The 23,746-nt window shown below is 41.2% G+C and overlaps 2 protein-coding genes and 2 long non-coding RNA genes across 6 annotated transcripts; 3 read left to right on the top strand and 1 right to left on the bottom strand.

Annotated features, from left to right (window-relative positions):
- Window positions 1-1,485: 1,485 nt before the first annotated feature.
- LOC144987282 (alpha-protein kinase 1-like) lies at window positions 1,486-13,700 on the top strand. Its single transcript, XM_078936611.1, has 3 exons — window positions 1,486-1,832; window positions 1,913-2,020; window positions 12,990-13,700. The coding sequence occupies exons 1-3, from the start codon at window positions 1,557-1,559 to the stop codon at window positions 13,605-13,607; spliced, it is 1,002 nt and encodes a 333-aa protein (XP_078792737.1). The 5' UTR covers window positions 1,486-1,556; the 3' UTR covers window positions 13,608-13,700.
- On the bottom strand, window positions 4,221-5,183 carry LOC144987209 (uncharacterized). Its single transcript, XR_013651086.1, has 2 exons — window positions 5,113-5,183; window positions 4,221-4,419 (listed from the first exon to the last, which is right to left on the bottom strand). It is a non-coding gene; the product is annotated as an uncharacterized LOC144987209 (long non-coding RNA).
- On the top strand, window positions 8,876-12,400 carry LOC101174703 (ependymin-2). Of its 2 annotated transcripts, none has more exons than XM_023948859.2 (5): window positions 8,876-9,010; window positions 9,160-9,194; window positions 9,282-9,416; window positions 11,151-11,337; window positions 11,965-12,400. In XM_023948859.2, exons 1-5 carry the CDS (start codon window positions 8,944-8,946, stop codon window positions 12,054-12,056), a joined length of 516 nt encoding a protein of 171 aa, XP_023804627.1. In that variant the 5' UTR covers window positions 8,876-8,943; the 3' UTR covers window positions 12,057-12,400. The 2 variants fall into 2 exon arrangements, with proteins under 2 accessions (XP_023804627.1, XP_078792741.1); XM_078936615.1 differs by lacking the exon at window positions 11,965-12,400 and adding an exon at window positions 11,389-11,759 and having other exon boundaries at window positions 8,877-9,010; window positions 11,151-11,311.
- Window positions 13,701-19,030: 5,330 nt separating the features above from the next.
- LOC111946316 (uncharacterized) lies at window positions 19,031-19,804 on the top strand. Of its 2 annotated transcripts, XR_013651160.1 has the most exons (4): window positions 19,031-19,060; window positions 19,239-19,340; window positions 19,495-19,529; window positions 19,617-19,804. It is a non-coding gene; the product is annotated as an uncharacterized LOC111946316 (long non-coding RNA). The 2 variants fall into 2 exon arrangements; XR_002871989.2 differs by lacking the exon at window positions 19,031-19,060 and having other exon boundaries at window positions 19,221-19,340.
- The last annotated feature ends 3,942 nt before the right edge of the window (window positions 19,805-23,746 follow it).

Below are 23,746 nucleotides of genomic sequence, written 5' to 3'. Positions count from 1 at the left end.
AAGTGATCTGCGGTCGTTTCTGCTGCAGGTCTTCAAACCGCAAAGTAAAATTTCCGTCAAGTTGCGTAAACAGCGTCACATTCTGCTTTATTCATTTGGATTGCAGCCTTCTGCTGTGAGCTCCACAAAGAAGGACAGTGGGATGATGGCCATTTTGAATGTGCACTTTGAAAAGCTTCAAGTTGTTCATAAAGGAGACAATTTGTGTCAGATCAGGAAGAGTTCATCATTTTCCCCGGGATACGTTTTGTTCTTTTCTGCCATGAACAATTTTACTGCTTCCAAAAACTCATAATAATAAACACAGTGACACCATTCCGTTCAGTGAAAAAGTAAGAATCTTCCCATTCTTCCAGAAACGTCCTGTGTTCATCTTTCTACTCTGAATTTCTCCATTTTGACGATGAGGGTAACAGTCTGCACGCACATTAAATGTTTAGTTTTATTTTTCCGGCATTGGGCAAATGATTGGCGGTCACCTATGTGTCAGGAGCAGCATCAAACACACACTGCCCAGTGACGTGCAGTCAGGAGAGGCAGGTGAGGCTGTGTCATTATGGGAAAGAAAAGAGAAAAAATAAATTCAATTATTATATTTAATCAGTAATTTGTGCTTTGCAGTCATCTTCCATTTAAATGTACCATTTTTGGGTGTTTTTTCTTTTCAAAATCGCTGAATTTCCGCATTTGCCGTTCAGATACTAAGAAGTGATGTGCGATGAGGCACCAGCCCGCTGAGCCTCACCTTGGATTGCGCAATACCTATGCAGTCAGACGGTACTGCTGTCTCTCTGTGTGTCGGTTCAATCACTTGTACTATATGAGCTGAGTTTGCATAATTTAGCAGATGTATATGATGTACAGTGTTTGTTTTTATAAATAACTGTATGTGAGGGATGTGTTTCTTGTGCTGAGTGCTAAACGCTGGCAAAAAAGCCGCTGGGTGAGGCCAGACATTCTCGTGCCTCATGTTAGGGGGCGCCGGTGAGCCCTGAGATTATGACGCTAAAGAACAATAGAATAAGTGATAGCAAGCGGCAAGTCATTTTCTTAGGAAGGAGCGGCATATGGACTTTATTTACAAGTAAAGGTAAGATGATAATAACGTTTGTGCTTTTTTCTATGCTGCAGTTTGTATATGAAAAAAATAACACCTTGAAATGATATTTTAAACAAAACACGTTAACTGTTGTCAATTAAATGGTGAATAAGTTACTCAGTATGGTTCATATGTTTGTAAATCTGACTGATGACGTCAGTGCCTCACCAGCCATTAACCTCACCGCACGTCACTGACACTGCCAAATTACTTTTATTATAATTATGTATTTTTAATACCCGCTGATGGTTTTGAGTGTGGTTTAAGAAGAAAAACTATGAAATGAGTCACAGTATATAGAAAATATGATGAGACGCAAAGAGCCGCGTGCTTATTGGCCGAGAGCCGCGTGTTCGCCACCCCTGATCTGTACCAATCAGCAGGCTGTTTGAGAGCAGCTATATTCCCGCCAAATTGAAACCTAGGTGAGCAAAATCAAAGATAGGAAAAAAGTGAGATGAGACACAACGCATTTTTGAAAGCAAAAAAAAGAAATAGCAAAAAAAATGTGAAAGCAAAAAAAAATTTGAATGCAAATATTCAATATTCTCATTTGCACCTTAGAACATTTTGTTTGCAACGTGGTGGCATAAATATTACTCCACACAAGCCCTGTAACCAGTACCACTTCTTTCAGGGCATTGGGACGTCCCTCGGTATCCTGGCCAACATTTTAGTGTCAATGAACGATGAAGACTTCCATTCTTTCAGGACCAACCCAGACATCCATTTTGTGAGTCTGTTGTTGAGTGGATCTTCCTGGGTTTGGCATCAAGACAGATGCTGATTTTTGGTCCTTTCTGTCGTTTATAGCAGCGAATACTTGGAGACGAGCGACATCGTCTTCTTTCAGCTGCACTGGCAGCCAAGATGGCGGTGATATCCTGTCAGAACACTTCTCTTTATGTGCTGACCAACGTGGTGAGTTTCTCTACACAGTTTTAAAAAACACATTTGGCTCACAATAATTAAAGAAAAAGAAAAAAATCAAATAGAAGATTTTTTTTTTTTTTTGCAGTTTAGCCCAACAGCTTTTACAAAAATCCATTAATGCAGAAAAACATGCACACACTCATGCATGACCATAAAGAAAATACAAGGAAAACTAAACCAAAAATATGTTTAAACTACTTAAAACTAATCAAAATAACTAAACAAGGTCTAATTTAGGTAAACAAAGAATAGAAAACCATGAATGAACCTATAAAAACATCTTTTATTTTAATGTGGTCTCTCTTTATGGTTCCTGGTTAGAAGAGGAGCTGCTCAGTCAAGTAAACGTCTCCAAAGAAAAAAAAGAAAAACTCAGGGCCTGTCAACGAATGTTCAGCAAAGACCTCTGCTCTCGTATGTAAATAAAAGGTCTTGTGACTTCTGTCACAGAAGTACTTCTTTTGAAAATGGGGACTTTTTTTTCCAAAGGGCAAAGGTCAGGTTAACTGCTGCTGCTGTGAAATTGGATCATCCAGAAAACCACATTCTATCATGAAACAAGCCCCTCTATCTATCTATCTATCTGTCTGTCTGTCTGTCTGTCTGTCTGTCTGTCTGTCTGTCTGTCTGTCTGTCTGTCTGTCTGTCTGTCTGTCTGTCTGTCTGTCTGTCTGTCTGTCTGTCTGTCTGTCTGTCTGTCTGTCTGTCTGTCTGTCTGTCTGTCTGTACATTCTTAGAACTCCAAACAGGCTGGGCTCTAACCATCTGCTCATGAAAACGATAAGATGAGCTGCAATAGAAGTACAAATGTGTACATGTCATAGACACGATCCTTTTGTTTATGTGCTCGTCACAATATCGTATCCACAAAGATTACAGAGAAACACGCTGGAGGTCGCTCTATTGAGCAGGTTGAAATGTTTGTTTATCGTGTTTGTGAGTTTGTCCTCACGATAATATTGGGTAGAAGGTGAAGTGTGTGGGTGACCTGCAGGACTTCAGGTTTACTGTAAATCCAGGTTTAAAAGCTAAATATTTAACTCTTATCCAAATATTTGATTTGGACTTCAATGCTTATTGATTTAGGCTGCACGGTGGCCAGTGGTTAGCGCTCGTGCCTTACAGAAAGAAGGCCCCTGGTTTGAATGGGTGTGTGATATGTGTGACCCTGTGACAGACTGGCGACCTGTCCAGGATGTCCCTGCCTTCACCCGAAAGTGACCTGCAGCCCTGTGACCTCAAAAGGGACAAAACGAATTAAGATGAATGAATGAATTAATGCTTATTTAACAACTACATAATTAGTTACGAAGTCTAAATGTTTACTTTGGAAAATAAATATTTAGGCCAGATCTAAATATTTAATTTCCAAAACACATAGGTAACGCTTTCTTTTACAGTACAGTACTTACAGTGTACATAAGTGGTATTTACATGGTACTTATAGTGTAACTACTGGGTACTTTCAGGGTACTTACATGGTACTTTTTATGGAATTTACTGGGTACTTACAGTGTGTTTACATGGTACTTTCTATGGTACTTTACTGGGTACTTACATGGTACTTTTTGTGTCTACTCTGTACTTACATGGTACTTACTGTGTATTTATATGGTACTATTTGGTTCATACCTATGTGGTACATACTGGGTATTTATAATATTCTTACTGGGTATTTACATGTTGTGCAAAGGTGTCTTTTATGGTACTTACCACATGTAAGAAGAAGGTAAGTACAAATAAAGTACCTTTAGGTCTGCACTCGCTGCACGTTTCATGGTATTTACCATGAATTTACCACAGAAACTACCCCTTAAGTACACTGAAACTGTAACTGTAAAAGAAAGTCAGCCCTATTTCCACTCAACTACATGGTACTTTCATTACTAAATACCGGGTATGTTCACTTGAATATTACTTGGTACTTACCCCTTAAGTACAATGAAACTGTACTGTAAAAGAAAGTCAGCCCTATTTCCACTCTATTACATGGTACTCTCAGTAGTAAATGCTGGGTATGTACACGTATTACCATCCCGTACAGTGTACATGAACACACTTGGTCTTCTGACCTCACCACATAAGACAATGCTAACCTGTTGGTAAGGGTAAAGTAACTACATTGTGAAAAAATATTCTGGCCTGACTACTTCTTGTAACATGAGGCAAGTTTAAAGAGAAACAAGAGCAGTGAAAACAACAATCTTTAATATGATACGTGTCTGCAGCATACAAAGTCTCATCACAATGAAATAGGTTTTAAGTACATAACAGTACAAAGGAGCATTCCAAAAAACACATTATTGGCCTGAGGGTCGTGCTTTTTGTCCATCAAAATTCTTTCAGCAGAGTTTGGTAACGGTGCAGGACTTCTTCAGGGTTTGTAACTGCAAGAAAATTCACAATATGAGCTCAAGTGAAAATAAAAAGCATAACGACTTTGATGAAATACAAAATAAATTTTACTTATTTAATCATTTCTGTAATGAGTTTGATAAATTTCTGTGAATTCTTTATCGCAATTGTCAATTTCCATGCGGGAACCTCCCAAATGGATGAATAAAGTTGTCTATCTATCGCTTTGACTGTAATGCTTGAAATTAATCAATTATCCTCATTTATGAACATGACAATAAATTATTCACAACTTTATATTTTAGTTACATAAACAAGAACAACAAAAAAAAATCAAAGAAAAAAAAATCAAAATTGCCATAAAAAAATCTAATTTGTTTAGACAAAGAATGACAAAAGCAATGTTTTAATTGGCAATTGCTGTGTATTTCTTCTTTATAAATATTATTCGCACCTACAATTTGCATTAGCATGAAAAACATTGCAGTGTAAAAGAAAAGGAAAAAAGAAATAAATAGGCAATTTCAAATTCAACACAGTAACTCAAAAATATGTTTTAATTTTCAAACAGTTACATTCACTGTTGGGTGGTATTGTTGTCTCTATCATATTTGAAAATAAACAAATAAATAAAATAAAAACGGCGAAAGAAAAGAAAATGGGGAAAAGGCAGTTAAACTCTTCATTAATGTAAATAATATGTCCACTTGGAGGATTTAACTTACTTTAGCTTACTCCCCTGTGGCTTCACGGATTCGTCTGCGATGTCTTCTTCACCACAGCTGATCTAAAGCGGTAAAAAGACGGAAGTACGTCATCATTATTTTAAATAAACGCCTTTCTTTGATTTTCCCAGAAAGACGTGCGCTCAGTCAAACGAGCACAGAACAACAGACTTTATCATGTAGGCTACGTGCTTGTTTTACAGGTGCCTCTCTCCTGGTAAGTAACAACAATGTTTGTAGATTTTCATTACAAACTTTGAAAATGTATACATGAAATAACTGAAATTATTGCAGTAAGGTAGACATGCTCTTACGTCACGTTTCAAACACAGAGAGATAGTGGCTTGAAATCACGAGGTTAGCTTCTTTATAAAGTTTGATCAGTTTAAATATTTACATGTAATTTATCCAATATTTTAAAAAAAACAAAAACACTGGCTTACCTGCCAGATGAAGAGAAATTCAAACTGTTGCGCGCGCCTCGAGGCTCTCCAGATTAATCTGCACGTTCACTTTGGGGGTAGTTGTGCTGCATTCAAGTGCGCTGGGAATTTGCAACTTTACTTGCACCGACCTACTTAACAAAAACACACACTCGGGGTGTTTTTAGTGTTAAAAGTAAATATTTAGCCATGTTGTTTTACATATTTTCCTGACATCATATAATATATATTAAAACAAGTTCATTTTTAGAACAATATTTAAAAAAAGTTAAGTTTTGAATAATTTATTATCATGTTTTTAAATGAGGATAGTACTTGATTAATTTCAAGCATTACAGTCAAAGCGATAAAAAAATTCATGGAGATTTATCAAACTCATTACAGAAATGATTAAATAAGTAAAATTTATTTTGTATTTCATCAAAGTCGTTATGCTTTTTATGTTCACTTGAGCTCATATTGTGAATTTTCTTGCAGTTACAAACCCTGAAGAAGTCCTGCACCGTTACCAAACTCTGCTGAAAGAATTTTGATGGACAAAAAGCACGACCCTCAGGCCAATAATGTGTTTTTTAGATTTCTCCTTTGAACTGTTATGTACTTAAAACCTATTTCATTGTGATGAGACTTTGTATGCTGCAGACACGTATCATATTAAAGATTGTTGTTTTCACTGCTCTTGTTTCTCTTTAAACTTGCCTCATGTTACAAGAAGTAATCAGGCCAGTATATTTTTGTTACAATGTAGTTACTTTACCCTTACCAACAGGTTAGCATTGTCTTATGTGGTGAGGTCAGAAGACCAAGTGTGTATATACACTGCACAGGAAGGTAATACATGTACATACCCAGCATTTACTACTGAAAGTACCATGTAATAGAGTGGAAATAGGGCTGACTTTCTTTTACAGTACAGTTTCATTGTACTTAAGGGGTAAGTACCAAGTAATATTCAAGTGAACATACCCGGTATTTAGTAATGAAAGTACCATGTAGTTGAGTGGAAATAGGGCTGACTTTCTTTTACAGTTACAGTTTCAGTGTACTTAAGGGGTAGTTTCTGTGGTAAATTCATGGTAAATACCATGAAACGTGCAGCGAGTGCAGACCTAAAGGTACTTTATTTGTACTTACCTTCTTCTTACATGTGGTAAGTACCATAAAAGACACCTTTGCACAACATGTAAATACCCAGTAAGAATATTATAAATACCCAGTATGTACCACATAGGTATAAACCAAATAGTACCATATAAATACACAGTAAGTACCATGTAAGTACAGAGTAGACACAAAAAGTACCATGTAAGTACCCAGTAAAGTACCATAGAAAGTACCATGTAAACACACTGTAAGTACCCAGTAAATTCCATAAAAAGTACCATGTAAGTACCCTGAAAGTACCCAGTAGTTACACTATAAGTACCATGTAAATACCACTTAAGTACACTGTAAGTACTGTACTGTAAAAGAAAGCGTTACCATTTATTCTACTTAAAACTAATCAATTTAACTGAGGAAATAATTAAACAAATCAAATAACAATGACACTGGTTTTCTTTTTGTAATTTTCAGCAGATTTGGTCCTGACGGTCGGAGGTCTGTTTTAGGTTAACAAAGAATATAAAATCATGAATGAACCTATAAAAAATCTTATATTTTAATGTGGTCTCTCTTCATGGTTTCTGGTTAGAAGAGGAGCTGCTCAGCCAAGTAAATATGTCCAAAGGAAAAGAAAAACTCAAGGCCTGTCAACAAATCTTCAGTGCAAAGACCTTTGTGTAAATAACAGGTCTAGTGGCTTCTGTCACAGAACTACTTCTTTTGAAAAGGGGGAATTTTTTGAAAAGGACAAAGGGTAGCTGCTGTGACATAAGATCACATAACACAAGATAACCCAAACTATTGCTGTTAATATCTGACTGTCTCACTTTACAGACGGCACCCCATATTATAGAATTTTAGGATGATCAATTTTAGTTCACACAATTCTTAATTACACCTTGTAAGTTACATTTGTGCATCACTGGTATATGTTTTCTTGTCACACTTTGGGTCCCTTAGTACCAGTTGGTTCCAACTCCAACTTCCAGCATGATAAGGCTGGAATAATTTCAGACTGGTTTCTTGAACATGACAATGAGTTCTCTGGACTCAAACGGAACCCAATAGAGAACCTTTGGGATTTGGTGGAACGGGAGATTGGCAGTGTGAATATTCATGGCTTGTTGCCTCTCTGCTGCTGACCTTTTTGTATTTAATTCAATTCAATTTTATTTGTATTTTTATTTGTTTAGATCTTACCTGTGAGTTTGCACAGTGTTCTGCTCCCATTAGTCTGTTCCTCTGAAATTGTCTAAAGGAGTTCCTCGATGCTCAACTTTAGCTCTCAGTTTTCAATTGATAATAAAAATTCATGTCTCAGTTTGTCAAATTTCACGTACCACCACAAAAACTGTTAAATACTTGTAAACTGCCTTCTCAGTTGTTTAGTCTAACTTGTGCTCCATGAAATTTACATTAAATTGCTTAGAAAAACTACAGTGTATTGTTCTTTCACATAAATACAAATTACCACCAAATATTTTATCAGTACAAACTGGCCAAGGTAAACCCATAGGACAGTTTTTCACCTATAATAACCGAGGAAATTCTGTTGCTATTGCAAATTTGAGCTGTAATCCGTGAAACTTGGAGACTATTACAGAAATAAATCCCTAAAGCTCAAACTGGTCTTAAGGTTTGTGGTTTTGAATGCTTCCACAAAACCTTAAACCCCGTGTTTCTTAGTGATCCAAGATTTTTAACCCTTGAACTGTCAAGGTTACAAACTTGACAGTTTACCCAAAAGTAGCTGGGATAGGCCCCAGCAACTCTGTCCCCCCAAAAATTTAACGACTTTAGAAAATGGAAGGAACGATGGATGGATGGATGGACGGACGGACGGACGGACGGACGGACGGACGGACGGATGGATGGATGGATGGATGGATGGATGGATGGATGGATTGTATTCTTTACTTTTGAAAAAACCTGAGCTGAAGCTTTTTGTTTCTGTTCCCTCTGGGTTTCACTCCACACCTTGATACAACAGAGAAAAAGTTCCTTCTGTAGTCAGAATCTTCGTCCTGGAAGACTCCAAGAAACGTTGTTCATGTATAGACTGATCATAAAGGTGGGTTTCTTTTAGGAAAATTGTATCTGCATCTGAACTTAGATCCTGTTTGCTGATTAAAAAATGGATCCTCACAGCTGGATGACACATCTGTTTGTGCCTGTATAATGTTGACCCTTCAGTCAGAGGAGGGGCTGAGAGGACACCTGAACTTTGCACTGTCACTTTACTTTATAAGCTTCTGCTGGTGGCCGGGAGGTAGAACCCTAAAACATGAAGCTGGCAGTGGTGTTGGCGTGCTTTGTGGTCTTCTGTCTGGCAGAGAAACCCCTTCCCTGCAGTAAGTCAAGCCAGAATGGACATCATAAAATGTTACTTTTGGCTGCAACCTTAAAGAATGTGTGCATTATTAGCGTTTAGCTGTTTAACTTCTTCAAAATGTGGTCTCCTTCTCGTTGTTAAACCATATTTGTTTGTGATTTTCCGCAGCTAGCCCTCCTCTTTTGACCGGGGGGCTCACTGTGGTGAGTGAATGCCTTCTTCTGCATAAACCAGATCCTATCAATGACTAACCAAAGGTGAGGTCAAACTTACATTTTATTATTTTCTAGACCACACAGAATGAGAAAGTCGGGATATTCGGCAAATACCTGTACGATGCTGTGGGGCAGCGAGTGCGGCTCTTTGACATTGGCAGCTTTCAGAACCAGACGTTCACCGCAGATGTCCTGCTGCACTACACAGAGGTGAGCTACTCACAAACACCTTTTTCTGTCTACAGGAGATCAGTACTGCAAGCTCTGATTCCAAAAACCTCCCTCAGCAGTTTATTTCAATTGCCCTCCAACTGACTTCAACTCCTGCTGGTTTAGAACAACCTGTTCAGCTCTGTTCACGGCTGGCAAGTGGTGAACATTCCAGTATGGTCCATGGTGTTCACACTGGACAAGCAAGGAGGGGTTTCTTCTTCTTCTTCTTTTTCTGCTGTTTACTAGCACGTCTTTCACCTATGGTAGGAAAAGATTTGATGAAAAATGTTGAAGCGGTGCAAATCTTCTGAATCTTGCTCCAGGCCAGCTTTATTCTGCTTAATGAAAGACTTAGTGTCATAGATTTCCATCCAGGCACAAAATTATTAATTATTCATTTCTCTTTCATGGCCAATTATCAAATGGATGACACTTCCGTGACTTAAAAAGGGACGCCATCCATACGTTGCTACCAACTCCAAGTCCCTGATTGATCAAAAGTCAACCTGGTTTGATGCGTTTTGTACATCAAACTTAAAAACGGCCGTAGAAACTTGTGAACACGGGGGTTTTATAGAATTTCTTTTATAAGTACTGAAGGAATTTATTTTTTGTGGTCCTCATTTCTCCTAGGCTTTTATCTTATCTTTATTTCATTGAAGGTTTCCTTCAGGTTTACTGTGTGTGGTTCCTGAACATTGCATATGTAAAGAGGTTGTGATGCTGGAGTTTCGAACTCATCCCCTTCAGGAGAAAACGGTCTTTGATCTTCGGAGGCCATTTGGTTGTAGGTCTGACTTGGATCATAAATCAATCATCTCTGAGACTGCTTCCATCCCTGGGAATCGCCACAGGCATCGGCTCCCGTGTGGGGAACAAAGGTGTATTGTCTACTATATGCTAGGTAAATCCGGCCACATGTGGGGGACCACCTGATGAGCCATTTGGTTGCGGGACCATGTCAGTCTGGGAGGTGACTTCAGACGCGGGAAACGGATGCTGACTCCTAACATGGACTGACAGAAGTAGGCAGGCTCCCTGCCAGCCAATCCGAGCGTCCAGAGGAAGAGTCTGGACGCCATGCTGTGTTACGAAGGAGGAGGCTGAAACCGAGATGTAAAAACAGCTGGACGGAGAAACTTTCTTTGTTCCCAACAGGCTGACACCTTAAGACGTTTGTAATTTGGCGCTGTGTAAGCTCTGAAACTTTGGGAACCCAGATGATCTGTTTTATTTTGTTTTACTCTGTTTTTAGAAATATTGTTAGGGAATAAATTTGTTAAACTTAATCCGGTCGAATCCCGTGGTTTTCTCCTTCTCGACTTTATTGAACATGCAACAAGGAAAGTAATCTCAAAGCGACAGATTATTTCCAACAGTACCTTTATCCGATTCAAGTTATTTATGTGACCATTAACCGAAGGTTACTAACAATTTTGTCCACATGCGTAAAGCTGGACTTTTTCGTGAAGACAGTTTCTGCAATTGGATAAAATTCTTGAGGTGATGTCTTTGTGGCATTTTTCTCATAATGGAGGACAAACAGTCATAATCAGTGGGCCTATCACAGTAATAGTCATAACTAAAAGTTCACTGGGAATGCTCTGAAAACAGATCAGAGGATGATCGGAGTGGGATTTAACCAAAGAGCTTGAATCAAACACTGATGTGTGACTACAAAGTCCAATGATCAAAACACTGATTACTTTTGTTCCACAACTCCTCCATCAGGCTGCCATGTATGAGATCGATGATGCCAAACGAACATGCAAGAAGAGCCCACTAAAGGCAGACTTCCAACCTCTGAAGATTCCCCAAGATGCGTTTCTGGTAAGCCGGACTGTGTTGGGCAGCTCTTCTGTTCCGGAACAAGGACTCCTGGTGAACAACTGGTATGGAAAGTTACCTGACAAATCAGGTGAGGAGGCACACGTGGATCAGAACTAACATGAAAAGTCAATATTCTCAGACGTGGTCCAAGGTGGGTGACATCGCAAATCCTGATGCAACTGAGAAGAGAAGAATGCTGAAGCCATTGCTCACCGTCAACAACCAGTTTGCTCGTGTTTTCAAATTTGCTCATTTTTCAGTCATGGCAACTTATGTTGTAAAAAATAAAGGGTGGAAATGTGAAGGAGATGTAAAATGATTCAGTTTTCTTAGCATCTGTGAAATGTATGTTTAAAGGGCTGTGAAGGTGTGTTTAGGATACATTGCATTGTCAGTTCTAATTTCCATGTTTCTAAAGAATGATTATGCTGGCAGCAGTGGATGCAGTTTGCTGGCCTCACGTCAAAAAAGCCGTAGAAATATGTTATTAATATCATGCTGTTGTATCAGTTCTCCTGAGTACGTGCAGGAGTCCTAAATAGATCAATAGTATTTGTGCAACCAAGTCATCTTGGGAATCAGTAAGTAAAGCTTGGTGTTGGGCCATTCACTGAAGCAGCTCTAGAGTCTGTTTCCATTAAACTAAAAATGAATGCAGATGTGAAGACATTCATATTAACCCTAGTGTGAATCTTTGTTGTGTGTCGTCCTCCAGGAAATTTTGTAAGTATAGTGACTAAATTGGGGTGCTTTCCTGTGAGGTCATCCTACCAAACGAAGGAGTTTGGATGGGTGGCAACAGAGTAAGTTTTGGTGATAACCTCTGAGAAAGCAGAATGTATCATGTGTGCATGCATCCCATAATTGTTTTGTTTCTGTTTTTACGATAATGTCATTGGAATTACCAATCCCAATCTGCTGGAGCCCCCAGAGTTTTGTGCTGGTGCTGTGATGGACGTGGAGGCAGAGCCGAGAAACTATCTCAGTTTTTACGCCAAGGAGAACTGAGTCCAGTTACCTTCAATCAAACAGTCTTACCTCTTTCTTTAGAATGTTTTTTTAAGATCATAACTAGTATTATTTTACTCTGCCTTTCTGAAAGAAAACTGAGGATCAAGTATTGTCTCAATAAAACCATCTGAGAATAATGACTCAGGTTGCACTGGTATTTCTCCATGTTTTTGTAGAATATTAACTCACATCCCGTATGTTGGTAATTCTGCAGTATGTTGGGTCTTTAACCAATCACTGAAATCAAACCAAATAAAACATTATTTTGTAGGGCACTCTTACAACGCAAGCTACTCACTCAAAGTGCTTTACAAAGAAACATAATCAAACTTAATTACAAAAGTACAAGAAAAGCAAATACTTTGTTTAAAACCCGCACAATGCCGACAACCCCCACCACACACACACTTACACCATGACAAAAAGAATGATAGAATGTACAGACCTGTCTCTGCGCTGAAGTGGGAAAACGATAATTTAGGGAAATGTCCACATCAGTGACCCCCCACTCAAATTCATGGAATACACTACCACAGGACCCCCCAGATTTGAAATTGATGAAATCACATGAATATGTCATGATACTGCATGGGGGTGAAACCCAGAACGAAGACAGGGGGCTAATTTTAGTGTAACAATCTCTGAGAAAGTGAAGAGTAAAAAAAGTAAAGCATGTGATTTTGGCTGATCATCATTTGGTAATGTGGTGTGGTGGTCTTTCCTCTCCAGACCGCTCAGGGGACGTGCTTGTTGTCCTACAGTTTCTCCCTGGATTGCCCAGACTCTCAGAGGAAGTCCTTCCTGCAGCAGGCACGAGAGGCGTTTGCCATCGGCCTTCTCACCAAAGCAGAGGACCAACTGGTCACCAGCCAGCAGGAGCTGCCCACCTTTATCAAGGCCGCCTTCTCCATCACCGTCACCCACAGATGGCTCGGCGACTCCCATGAGGCGGTGTCCAAAGCAAGACAAGCGTGCCAGGAGGCTTTGGCACTTTTTTATCAATACTGCAGAGCCAACGATGAGGACAAAGACGGCCTCTGTGCCGGAATCATGCATCGGGTCGCTGAGGTTAAGCTACTGCTGGGCGTGGTTCCCTTCCCCAATTCAGATAAGGGGTCTTTCATCCCTGACCGCTACAGAGATGTCAATGATTCCTCTGTCAGTTTCACCCTGGAGGATTTCTCAAAGATTCTGCTGAGATTTCAGAAGTATCACGCATCAGTGTCTGAGGCCGCCGCCTCAGTTGTGGAGACTTCAGAGAAGACGCACAGACTGTGTTTAGCTGATCTGGGAACAACCATTGAGGCGTCCAGGCCAGAGGGCAGCGCTGAGGCAGCCATACGATAAAAACGACATGGCACAGATCTTCTACATCCCTTCAGAGGCTCTGCTGGTGAGGCACCGCTGATTCAAATGCTCCAATCTGTTTACTTCTTTTAGAGATGCAGGGTGGAGCTTCATGGTTCAATGAGTGCAGAATGTCCTTCAGCAAATGGTGCAATTTTACTGCTAAAATTGGATTTTTACCAGAAGTGAAAGCACTTGGATCCATTAAAAGGTCAAATTTATTTATAAAATAGAAGCTTTATTGTCACCCGCCCTTCATATGAATGCATCACAAGCTAAGTGAATTGGCGTTTCCTACCATGAGAGTGAAAGTTAAAAACATTAAAAGAAAATGCTAGATCAAAAAAATCAAAGATACTAGTAAAACACCAATAAATCAGAGAACTCTCCTGACCCCCAATTACCTCAACCAGTTAATAAGTCCATTCATAAATATCTGGCAAAAAGCGCAACAGCAGCTGCGTTTCCATCACACGTGCGCAAAACTTTATCAAAATTCAAGAAATGTTAAAAAAAACACGATTTTGCAATTCAACTGATTCCATTAAACGTAATTATGTGAATAAACACAAACCAACTCACGCATTAAATCATTCAGAAACATGGCGACGGATGGGAACAATACTTTGATTGACAGCAGATCCATTGATATTTCTGCCACGGGTCTAGCGCTCATCATCTATCAAATGAGGCGTCTTCTTCAGGCCGTGGAGCGGCGAGCTCCTTACACGTGGGAGTGGCTACAGAAGAATCCATTTTGGGAAATGGTGATTTTCCAGAGGAGCTGTGGATCCAACAATTCCACGTGACCTCTGGTGGCGCCCGCTGTGCGGCGCCCAAGGCCGCCACTTCCTACCAACAAGCGCATCGTCATCCGGTTGTTGGTCACATGACTCGTTTAATTTCCAAAAGGTTTTTCTGTTGGAGTTTTTACTTGGACGAGTTTTTCTATATATTTATATTTGGATGCGCCTCAAAAATCACCTCCTCCAAGCACAAAATGTATTTTCGATAAATGTGAGGTTATTTTTATTGTCATGTTTACATTAGGAAATTTATTATCGCAAATCCAATTTGCACAACAGAAACATAGCTACTGATATCCTTATTGTTGATTTAGGTTTCGCTGTTTAGTAATCTAAGAGCTTGTGGTAAAAAAAAACTTGTGCTCTTTAAGCTTCTGTTGTTTGATTACAGTTAATACTTATGGAGAGGGTATGAAGAGTCCTCGACTATTGCCAGGACTCTGTTCCTGCAGAGGCTCTCATAGAGATCGTGTACTGACCAATTTGTCATGATGTGTATGACGTGACAGACCCAGACGCTGGAACCCGTAAGCAAACTCAAATCAGGAAGTAGTTTAACAGATTTATTTTCTCTTCCAGGATGTGGTGTAGAAAAAGTTCTTTGCTTGGTTTGTAGCTTCTTGTAATTTTGCCGAAGGTTCTGATGTCGGCGTAGATTCAGGATGTTGGCGATGATGTTCGTGACAGGCTTGGTCCTTGACAGGAGTCTTGACAGGAGTCTTTGCTGGCCGTGGGATCCGCCTCTTCCTGAGGGACCAGCATGGACCAAGATTCAACGAGATATGTCAGCTGCTTAAACATCCACCATTGGACCGTCAGACGGCTCTGCTGTAGACATTTTCAGAACCGTGGTTAAATGAGCAACTGTCCTTTTGATTTGAATTCTGCTTAATGGGGGAGCTGAAACCTAAAGCATGGGGTATGGAGGTCTGAAGAGAGGAGTAGGGGGCCTTGACGTCAAGGTCTTCCAACCAAGCTCTGAACCACATGTGCTCCCTGATCTGGTTTGTCAGGCCCAGGTCCAGAGGGCTCTTCTTTAAACTTTGCTTGGGATCCTCAGCCCTATAGATGGCTCCTTGATGGAAGAGTTGTGGAATTCAAGAAAAGATTATTGACTCGCAAATATGTGTCCAGATTGGAGTGATTTTGCAAAAAGCAAAAAAAAAAATTAACTGTAATTTAATTTCAGTCTTTGGTGATCCATGCATGATATTTGTAACTGATAAGAAAATCAAAAATGTTTTTTTTTTCATATGATGCTTTAATGAACAAATAATTTTTTTATTTGACTTCTATATAACCCTGTTTTTACTGATAAATATGTAACCCCACAATGCTGACTTATACAAATACGCTTCTACTTGAGAGCACAAACAAAAAAGTGACTTTTTTTTTCCCTGGAAAAAACAGAAGGTTTATCATCGATGTCTTCCTCTGAAGTTCTCAGGGAGCTGAAAAAGCCGAATACCAGAATTAAACCCCCTGGAACCTGGTAAACCTCATCTTTAAGCCCTTTATCTACAGCTGGCGTTAACCACAAGCCAGAATTTTAGCTTAAGGGTCTTCCTCCAGCCAGCCGCCGCGCCTCCTCCTGGAAGAAACCATTACTCACATTCTGTTATATTAAACCATCTAAACTTACCTCGCTCTCCGAGTCTCCTTCCGGGTTCCAGCATTTGGGTCACTCTGAACTTACGTAATATCATGACAGAACGAACTGGCCATACGCCTGACCCAGCTGACCCGGAGGGACTCCGCCACGCCATCTCCTTACAAGGTAAACTTCTAAGTCATCAAGCTGACGCCCTGTCCCAGATGTCTTCAGCCCAGCAGGATTTATTCCGCCGCCTCGAAATCATCACACAGACTCTCATAGAACTAACTAGAATGTCAATCTGCTAATCCTGCAGCCGCTGCCCAAGTCCCCACTCCCCGGAAAATGTCCGTCTACAACCGGAACCTTTTTACCGCAATGTTGAAACTTGTGGAGGGTTCCTGCTTCAGTGTAAACTCATTTTCCAGCAGGCCCCCAGGTACTACCAAGCCGATCACAGCAGAATTTCCTTATTTGTAAACCCTCTCCGCAGCAAGGCTCTACAATGGGCTCAAGCCTTTCTGGCATCCCATCCCATCACTCACGTTCCCTTCGACTGCTTCATAGGGGAATTACGGCTTGTGTTCGACCAACCCAGAAAGCAGGAAGAAGCCATCCGGCGGTTACTGAGTCTCAAACAAGGTAACCGCCCGGTAAGCGACCATCTCATTGACTTTTGTATTTTTAGCGGTCGAAGCAGGTTGGCTTGATCCAGCTCTTAAAGGAATTTTCTATCAATCGTTGAATGAACGGATTAAGGACCACTTGTGTTCTCAGCCAGAAGCCGACAACTTTGAAGACCTTGTCTCCGCCGCCCTGAGATCCGACGTCCGGCTGCGAGAACGCCTCACGGAGCAGAAGCGTAAGCCACCGCCACCCCAGGCTAATCCTGCTCCCCCCGTATATGTTGTCCAACCATTTACCTGTGAAACACCAGCCAACAGTCCTGATGAAGCCATGCAAATCGGTCATTCTAAGCTAACTACCGAAGAAAGACAAAAACGTTGCGACGAGGGGTTATGTTTCTATTGTGGCCAGGCTGGACATTTGGTCTCACAATGCAGCGCTCGTTTAAACTCCCGACAGGCCACCGGGGGAAAATTTGGATCTCGTCAAAAGTTCCCAGTTCTTGTTTGTTTCTGTCAAGATCAGTCATAAAAACCTCAAAAACTCAAGGCTCTCTTAGATTCCGGGGCTGAACACAGCCTAATTGATCAACGTCTCGTTCAGGATCTCTCGCTTCCAGTCGAAAATCTCGCCAACCCCGTTAGCGCTGCCAGTTTAGGGGGCAAGCAACTCACTTGTATCACTAAACGCACCAGCCCCGTTCTCATTCTTACCTCCTGCAATCACCGTGAATACCATCACTTCTTCGTCACGCACTTTCATCAAACGCCTATAATCTTGGGGTTTTCGTGGCTCCAGACTCACAACCCCCCTATTGACCGGGGCTCATCTCGCATAGCTAACTGGAGCACCCGTCTGCATTCCGCCATGCCTATCACTAATGTACCCGACTCTGACTAGGGTAAAGAAATCGACCTTTCTAATGTTCCGGCCTGTTACCACGATCCATGTAATGTTTTCTTTAAATCCAAAGCCAGCGCTCTGCCGCCCCACAGACCTCATGATTGTTCCATCGAACTACTAAACGGGGCTCCCCTTCCCAAAGGAAAGTTGTATAACCTCTCTGGACCCGAAAAAGTCTCTATGGAGAATTATATTCAAGAAGCCCTCACCCAGGGTCATATCCACCCATCATCCTCTCCTGTTGGCGCCAGGTTTTTCTTTGTGGAAAAGAAAGATAAGACTTTGCGGCCGTGCATAGACTTCCGCGAGCTAAACCAAATAACAGTAAAAGATAAATATTCCCTGCCCTTAATTAACTCCGTATTTGACTCTGTCCAGCAAGCTAAAATCTTTTCTAAACTCGACCTCAGAAACGCTTATCACCTTGTACGCATTCGAGAGGGGGACGAATGGAAAACGGCGTTCAACGCCCCTTTAGGTCATTATGAATACCTGGTTATGCCATTCGGGCTCACCAACGCCCCAGCGGTTTTTCAACGCCTTGTGAATGACATCCTTCGGGACTTCTGAAACAGATTCGTTTTCGTTTACTTGGACGATATTCTCATTTACTCCTCCAATCCTGCTCAGCATGATCATCACGTCCGCCTAGTCCTTGAGAGGTTGCTCGAGAACCGTTTATACGTCAAGGCCCAGAAATGTGAGTTTCACGTGTCCACCGTCCCTTTTCTCGGGTACATTATCGAAGCAGGCAACATCCGTCCCGATCCCGCCAAGATTGAGGCTGTCACTCAGTGGGAGGAACCCCAAACTCGTAAAAAACTCCAACAATTCCTGGGTTTCGCCAATTTCTATCGCAGATTTATCCATAATTACAGCAACATAGCAGCCTCCCTCACGCAACTTACATCCATCGATAAGACGTACACGTGGAATCCAGCCGCTGATGCTGCGTTCAAGAAACTCAAGTCCCTCTTTGTTTCTGCTCCCATTCTCATACAACCTGATGTCACCAAGCAGTTCATCATGGAGGTGGATGCCTCGGATTGAGGTGGATGTCCGGGCAGTTGCAATGTCAAACCTGATGAGCTGTCCCGCAAATACAATACCTCTGAAGCCACCACTGACTCTCCCATCCTCCCCACTTCCTGTTTCATAGGCAAACTCACCTGGGAGATTGAGAGCAAGGTCCAGCAGGCTCAAGGTGAGACACCAAATGGCACCTCATGCCCCCCTGGCACTGAAACTACATATTGGGTATTGGAACAACACAAAACTCTGGAAGAAAAGATAAATAATATTAGAGGGGAGGGATGGATGGATGGATGAATGGATGGATGGATGGATGGATGGATTGTATTCTTTACTTTTGAAGAAACCTGAGCTGAAGCTTTTTGTCTCTGTTCCCCTCTGGGTTTCACTCCACACCTTAATGCAACAGAGAAAAAGTTCCTTCTGTAGTCAGAATCTTCGTCCTGGAAGACTCCAAAAAAACGTGGTACATGTATAGACTCATCAAAGAGGTGGGTTTCTTTTAGGAAAATTGTATCTGCATCTGAACTTACATCCTGTTTGCTGATTAAAAAATGGATCCTCACAGCTGGATGACACATCTGTTTGTGCCTGTATAATGTTGACCCTTCAGTCAGAGGAGGGGCTGAGAGGACACCTGAACTTTGCACTGTCACTTTACTTTATAAGCGTCTGCTGGTGAGCGGGAGGTAGAACCCTAAAACATGAAGCTGGCAGTGGTGTTGGCGTGCTTTGTGGTCTTCTGTCTGGCAGAGAAGCCCCTTCCCTGCAGTAAGTCAAGCCAGAATGGACATCATAAAATGTTACTTTTGGCTTGAACCTTATTTAAAAGAATGTCTACATTATTAGCGTTTAGCTGTTTAACTTCTTCAAAATGTGGTCTCCTTCTCGTTGTTAAACCATATTTGTTTGTGATTTTCCGCAGCTAGCCCTCCTCTTTTGACCGGGGGGTTCACTGTGGTGAGTGAATGCCTTCTTCTGCATAAACCAGATCCTATAAATGACTAACCAAAGGTGAGGTCAAACTTACATTTTATTATTTTCTAGACCACACAGAATGAGAAAATCGGGACACGTGGATCAGAACTAACGTGAAAAGTCACCATTCTCAGACGCGGTCCGAAGTGGATGACATCGCCAAGCCTGATGCAACTGAGAACAGAAGAATTCTTTGTTTTCTTAGGAAACCAGTTACGGGAACTTGTGTTGTAAAAAATAAAGGGTGGAAATGTGAAGGAGATGTTACATGATTTTGTTTTCTTAGCATCTCTAAACTGTATGTTTAAAGGGCTGTGAAGGTGTGTTTAGGATACATTGCAGAGTCAGTTAAAGGATAATTATGGTGGCAGCAGTGGATGCAGTTTGTTGGCGTCACGTCAAAAAAGCTGTAGAAATGTGTTATTAGAGTTATTTCATCAGAGCAAGTCCAGGAGTCCGAAATAGACCTGAATAATGTTTTGTTCATCCAGTTAGTCGTCTTGGGAATCAGTAAGTAAAGCTTGGTGTTGGGCCATTCACTGAAGCAGCTCTAGATTCAGTTTACATTAAACTAAAAATGAATGCAGATGTGAAGACATTCATATTAACCCTAGTGTGAATCTTTGTTGTGTGTCGTCCTCCAGGAGATTTTTTAAGTGTTGTGACTGGATTGGGGTGCATTCCTGTGAGTTTAACCTACAAAACAAAGCAGTATGTTTCGGTGATAATAAAGTAAGTTTTAACGATAACCTCTGAGAAAGACAGGTGTATCATGTGTGCATGCATCCCATAATGGTTTTGTTTTTGTCTTTTTTGTTGTTATTACAATAATGTCATTGGTCTTACCGATCCCAATCAATTTTACTCAAAGAGCCATTTGGGACCACACCTAAAGAAAAGAAAGCACCCGGAGCCATAACCCGTTTTGACATCATTATATATATTATGCATGTATATATTATATCAAGGGTGCTCATTACGTCGATCTTCAAGGACATAAGTGTAGATCGCGGGCCAGAAAAGATAAAAAGGTACTTCTTAAAAATCCACCAGCCAATCAAAATCCTCACTGAGAAGTACAGGACTTGATTGACATGTAGATCGGCCAATCGGAGATCCTCTGAAACATACATCACTGCAAATGCACATTATGTTCTTTAAAGGATGATACCGCGGTCGCGTTGGGAGGAGCCACCAGCTGACGTTATGGTCTGATCGCTGCATGGAGGGATGTGTTTATCAATGCATGGTAGACACGGAGAATGTGGAGATCAGGTTTATTATTTTAAAGAGTTCTACTTGGTAATCATGTTTCCATGTTTGAGTTCATAAAATCATCCCAGAGAAAGTCTCTGCTTCAACTCCTGCAGTGAAAGCTGCGTCTCAATCTGACGCCCGTGTTTGCATCTCTCTGACAGAGTTTGAAGCCAAAGCCCCTCCTCCGCCTCTTTACCTGCTTTTCCTCTCTACCTGTTCACCTGTTCATATCCTCTGCAGCTGAGAGTTGGTTTCCCCCGCGCTCCTCAGTGTATTATACACAGAGAGCGCAAAATACGGTAGTCGGGGCGCTCCAGCGCAGCACAAGGATGAAAGAGCCGGACGCAGGTTATAGCGGGGATAGAGCGGGTTAAGCAAATGAATGGAAGAAGGCGGCCCGCTGAAGAAATATTCAATATTGTACACATTTTATTATTAGTCGGAACTATCTTTTATTTAGAAAAATCTTTTATTTTGCTAAATCAGTCCAGTGTGAAAAAAACATGAACAAAAGTTATGTTGGCCGGTTTTTGGCTGGGTCTGGCGGTTTTCAGATGACTTTTGGGCTGGAAAACTGTGACTCTATCTGGCAACACTTGCGCAAACTCTCTGTCATCAGCGAGTTGCTCTCTGCCCCTCAGCACGTCAAGTAGTCCCGGCAGAAGATCGGAGTGTTGATTGAAGCCGCCCCGCGTGTCTCCTCCTGCCATCAGCTCTGCAGGTCTCGCCCGATAAATACGAGCTCATTTAGGGAGCTGGTTTTGACGTGGTGCACGCTTCGTACGGAGCCAGCAGATGAACAAACTAAAATAAAATTTAATTATTATAAAATACTCATTATTTTCCAAAGTCACAGGGAGCCACAACAAAAGGATGAAAGAGCCACATGTGGCTCCGGAGCCATGGGTTGCCGACCCCTGGTCTAGATGACCCATCTCCCAATGTTAAAGTGCTTAGGATAGCACAAGGGTTAAGCAATGCAAAAATAACTAAAGCAACTTTTTTGGATGTAAAAAAAAATTATGAACAGTTAGAACTACCAGTACATATTTTTATTAATTTTCTTTGTAATGGCCTTCCACTCTGGTGTTTTGCCCCCCTTCCAAAGTCTTCTGACCCCTTTCATCCCCCTCATATAAAATGTTCTAGCTCCGCCCCTGATCTAAATAGTAGGTAGGCCAGTTCACCACTTGGACTTTTGGGGACGATGTTCCGATGTTGTAATATCTGGACTCTGTGGTATTATTGCATTGTCGTGCTTTTTCTGGAATTTTCAATTTCAAAAAGATAAAATACATTAAAAAAAAGGAAATCATAAACATAAACACCACAGCAAATGACAATATTCAAAGTCTGAAAAGGACTTTGAAAGGAAGATTACCAACTTATCGATTACAAGCCTCTTCTTTTCATTTCACAATTCATACTGATATTTGACACAGTCTCAGTTCATTCTCCACCTGTACTGCCTTTGATTTGTCTCTGAGACGACCTGACGAGGATCAGACACTAAATGAAAGATTGCATTGTTGCAGAACCGGACCTGCACAGCCAGACTCTACATAAAGACAAATCAGAGGAAAAGAAGAAAAGCCCAATGAATGGGGCCAAAGTCCTCCACCTTGTCCCATGTCCTCATGGCTTTTTCGTTGCTTGCTGCAATTATCACATCGTTAAACCAGATGATTAGTATTGTTTTATCATTGGCTGTCTCTTTGGTGTGAACACAGTGGTCTGGTTGGTTTTGTGTAAAATCTCTTTCAGCCAGGCAGTCATGTAAAACTCTATTCCAGTTCCGACCAGACAGTTTCAGGCCGTACAGGGATGTTTCTAGCTCACAAACCAAATCTTTCCCCTCTTCATAGCCTTCTGGCTGGTCAGTGTAGATCTCATAATCAATGGGAGTGTGTAGGTCAGCTGTTGTTACGTCCATTTGATGAAGTAACAAGTTTTTTGAGCTGCTTTTTGTAACAAAACTCTTATGCTTGTCAAGGTGAAAAAATGTCACTGTAATCTATTTCCTTTTCCTGGCTGTAGCCCTTAGCTTCAAATCTGGCTTTGTACTTGTCATTACCATCACTGTCACTTTTCGCAGAATAGACCCATTTACCCCCCACTGTTTTCGTGCCCTTTGGCAGACTAGTGAGAGTAAAGGTGTTGTTCTCTCTCAATGACTGGATTCCTTCATCCATGGCTTTAATCCGGTGTTTTGCGTTATCTGACTCTGCAGCTTCTTTGAATGGTTGTGGGATACCACATACTGCTCTGTACCAGTAAACTACGTAACTATGAACCTCAGTTGTGCCAGTTACAAAATCCTTCAGGTGACTGGGTTTTCTCCTCTCTCTTGTTGGGTATCTTTCACCGACACATGCATCACCGGCTACACCTGGCTCTTTTTGGTCGTACTCATCAAACGTGTCACTCTGGGACTTTTCGTCTTTCACCATTTGCTCCTGAACTTCCATAATATCTGTTGATGTTGTGGGTGTTACTGTCAGGAACAAGTAGATTTACTCTGCCATAATCATTTGGTCCAACTTCACCTGTCTGTGTTTGCCTCTCTGCGCTCATCTTGCTCACAAATTTGACAAGTCGATGTCTCTGGACTTTTTCAGTCCCAGGTTTCTCAGAAGGTTTTTCCAACCAAATAGGCTGGACTGTTTGTGTCATATCCAACAAAGTATTCTTGGTCACACTTTGAATCAGGTTTACCCCTGTCCGGTTTGTATGTTTAACATGCAGATCCAATTTTTGCCTTTTTGGCCTTCTTCCTGTTAGCATTTGGAAAGCAGTATTTCCTGTTCGCCTGTTAAAACATCTGTTTCGCACTACTGCTGCTGTTTGAACAGCATAGTTCCACAGGCCTTTGGGTAACTCACTTTTGATTACACCTACCCATCTCAAAAAGAGTACGCCAGCCTCTCTTGGCAGTGCCGTTC

This window comes from Oryzias latipes, chromosome 18 (genome assembly GCF_053564925.1).
Source record: "Oryzias latipes strain Hd-rR chromosome 18, Olatipes_Hd-rR_3.1".
Lineage (NCBI taxonomy): Eukaryota > Metazoa > Chordata > Actinopteri > Beloniformes > Adrianichthyidae > Oryzias > Oryzias latipes.
Note: the sequence above shows the minus strand (reverse complement) of the source record. Positions and strands in the feature narration are given on the sequence as shown.

Coding starts and splice junctions, on each gene's coding strand:
- LOC144987282 (XM_078936611.1), top strand. CDS start 1,557: ATGAGACACAACGCATTTTTGAAAGCAAAAAAAAGAAATAGCAAAAAA. Junction 1,833..1,912: donor CCAACCCAGACATCCATTTT/GTGAGTCTGTTG, acceptor TGTCGTTTATAG/CAGCGAATACTTGGAGACGA. Junction 2,021..12,989: donor TTTATGTGCTGACCAACGTG/GTGAGTTTCTCT, acceptor TTTCCTCTCCAG/ACCGCTCAGGGGACGTGCTT.
- LOC101174703 (XM_023948859.2), top strand. CDS start 8,944: ATGAAGCTGGCAGTGGTGTTGGCGTGCTTTGTGGTCTTCTGTCTGGCA. Junction 9,195..9,281: donor TGACCGGGGGGCTCACTGTG/GTGAGTGAATGC, acceptor ATTATTTTCTAG/ACCACACAGAATGAGAAAGT. Junction 11,338..11,964: donor AAAGTTACCTGACAAATCAG/GTGAGGAGGCAC, acceptor GTCGTCCTCCAG/GAAATTTTGTAAGTATAGTG.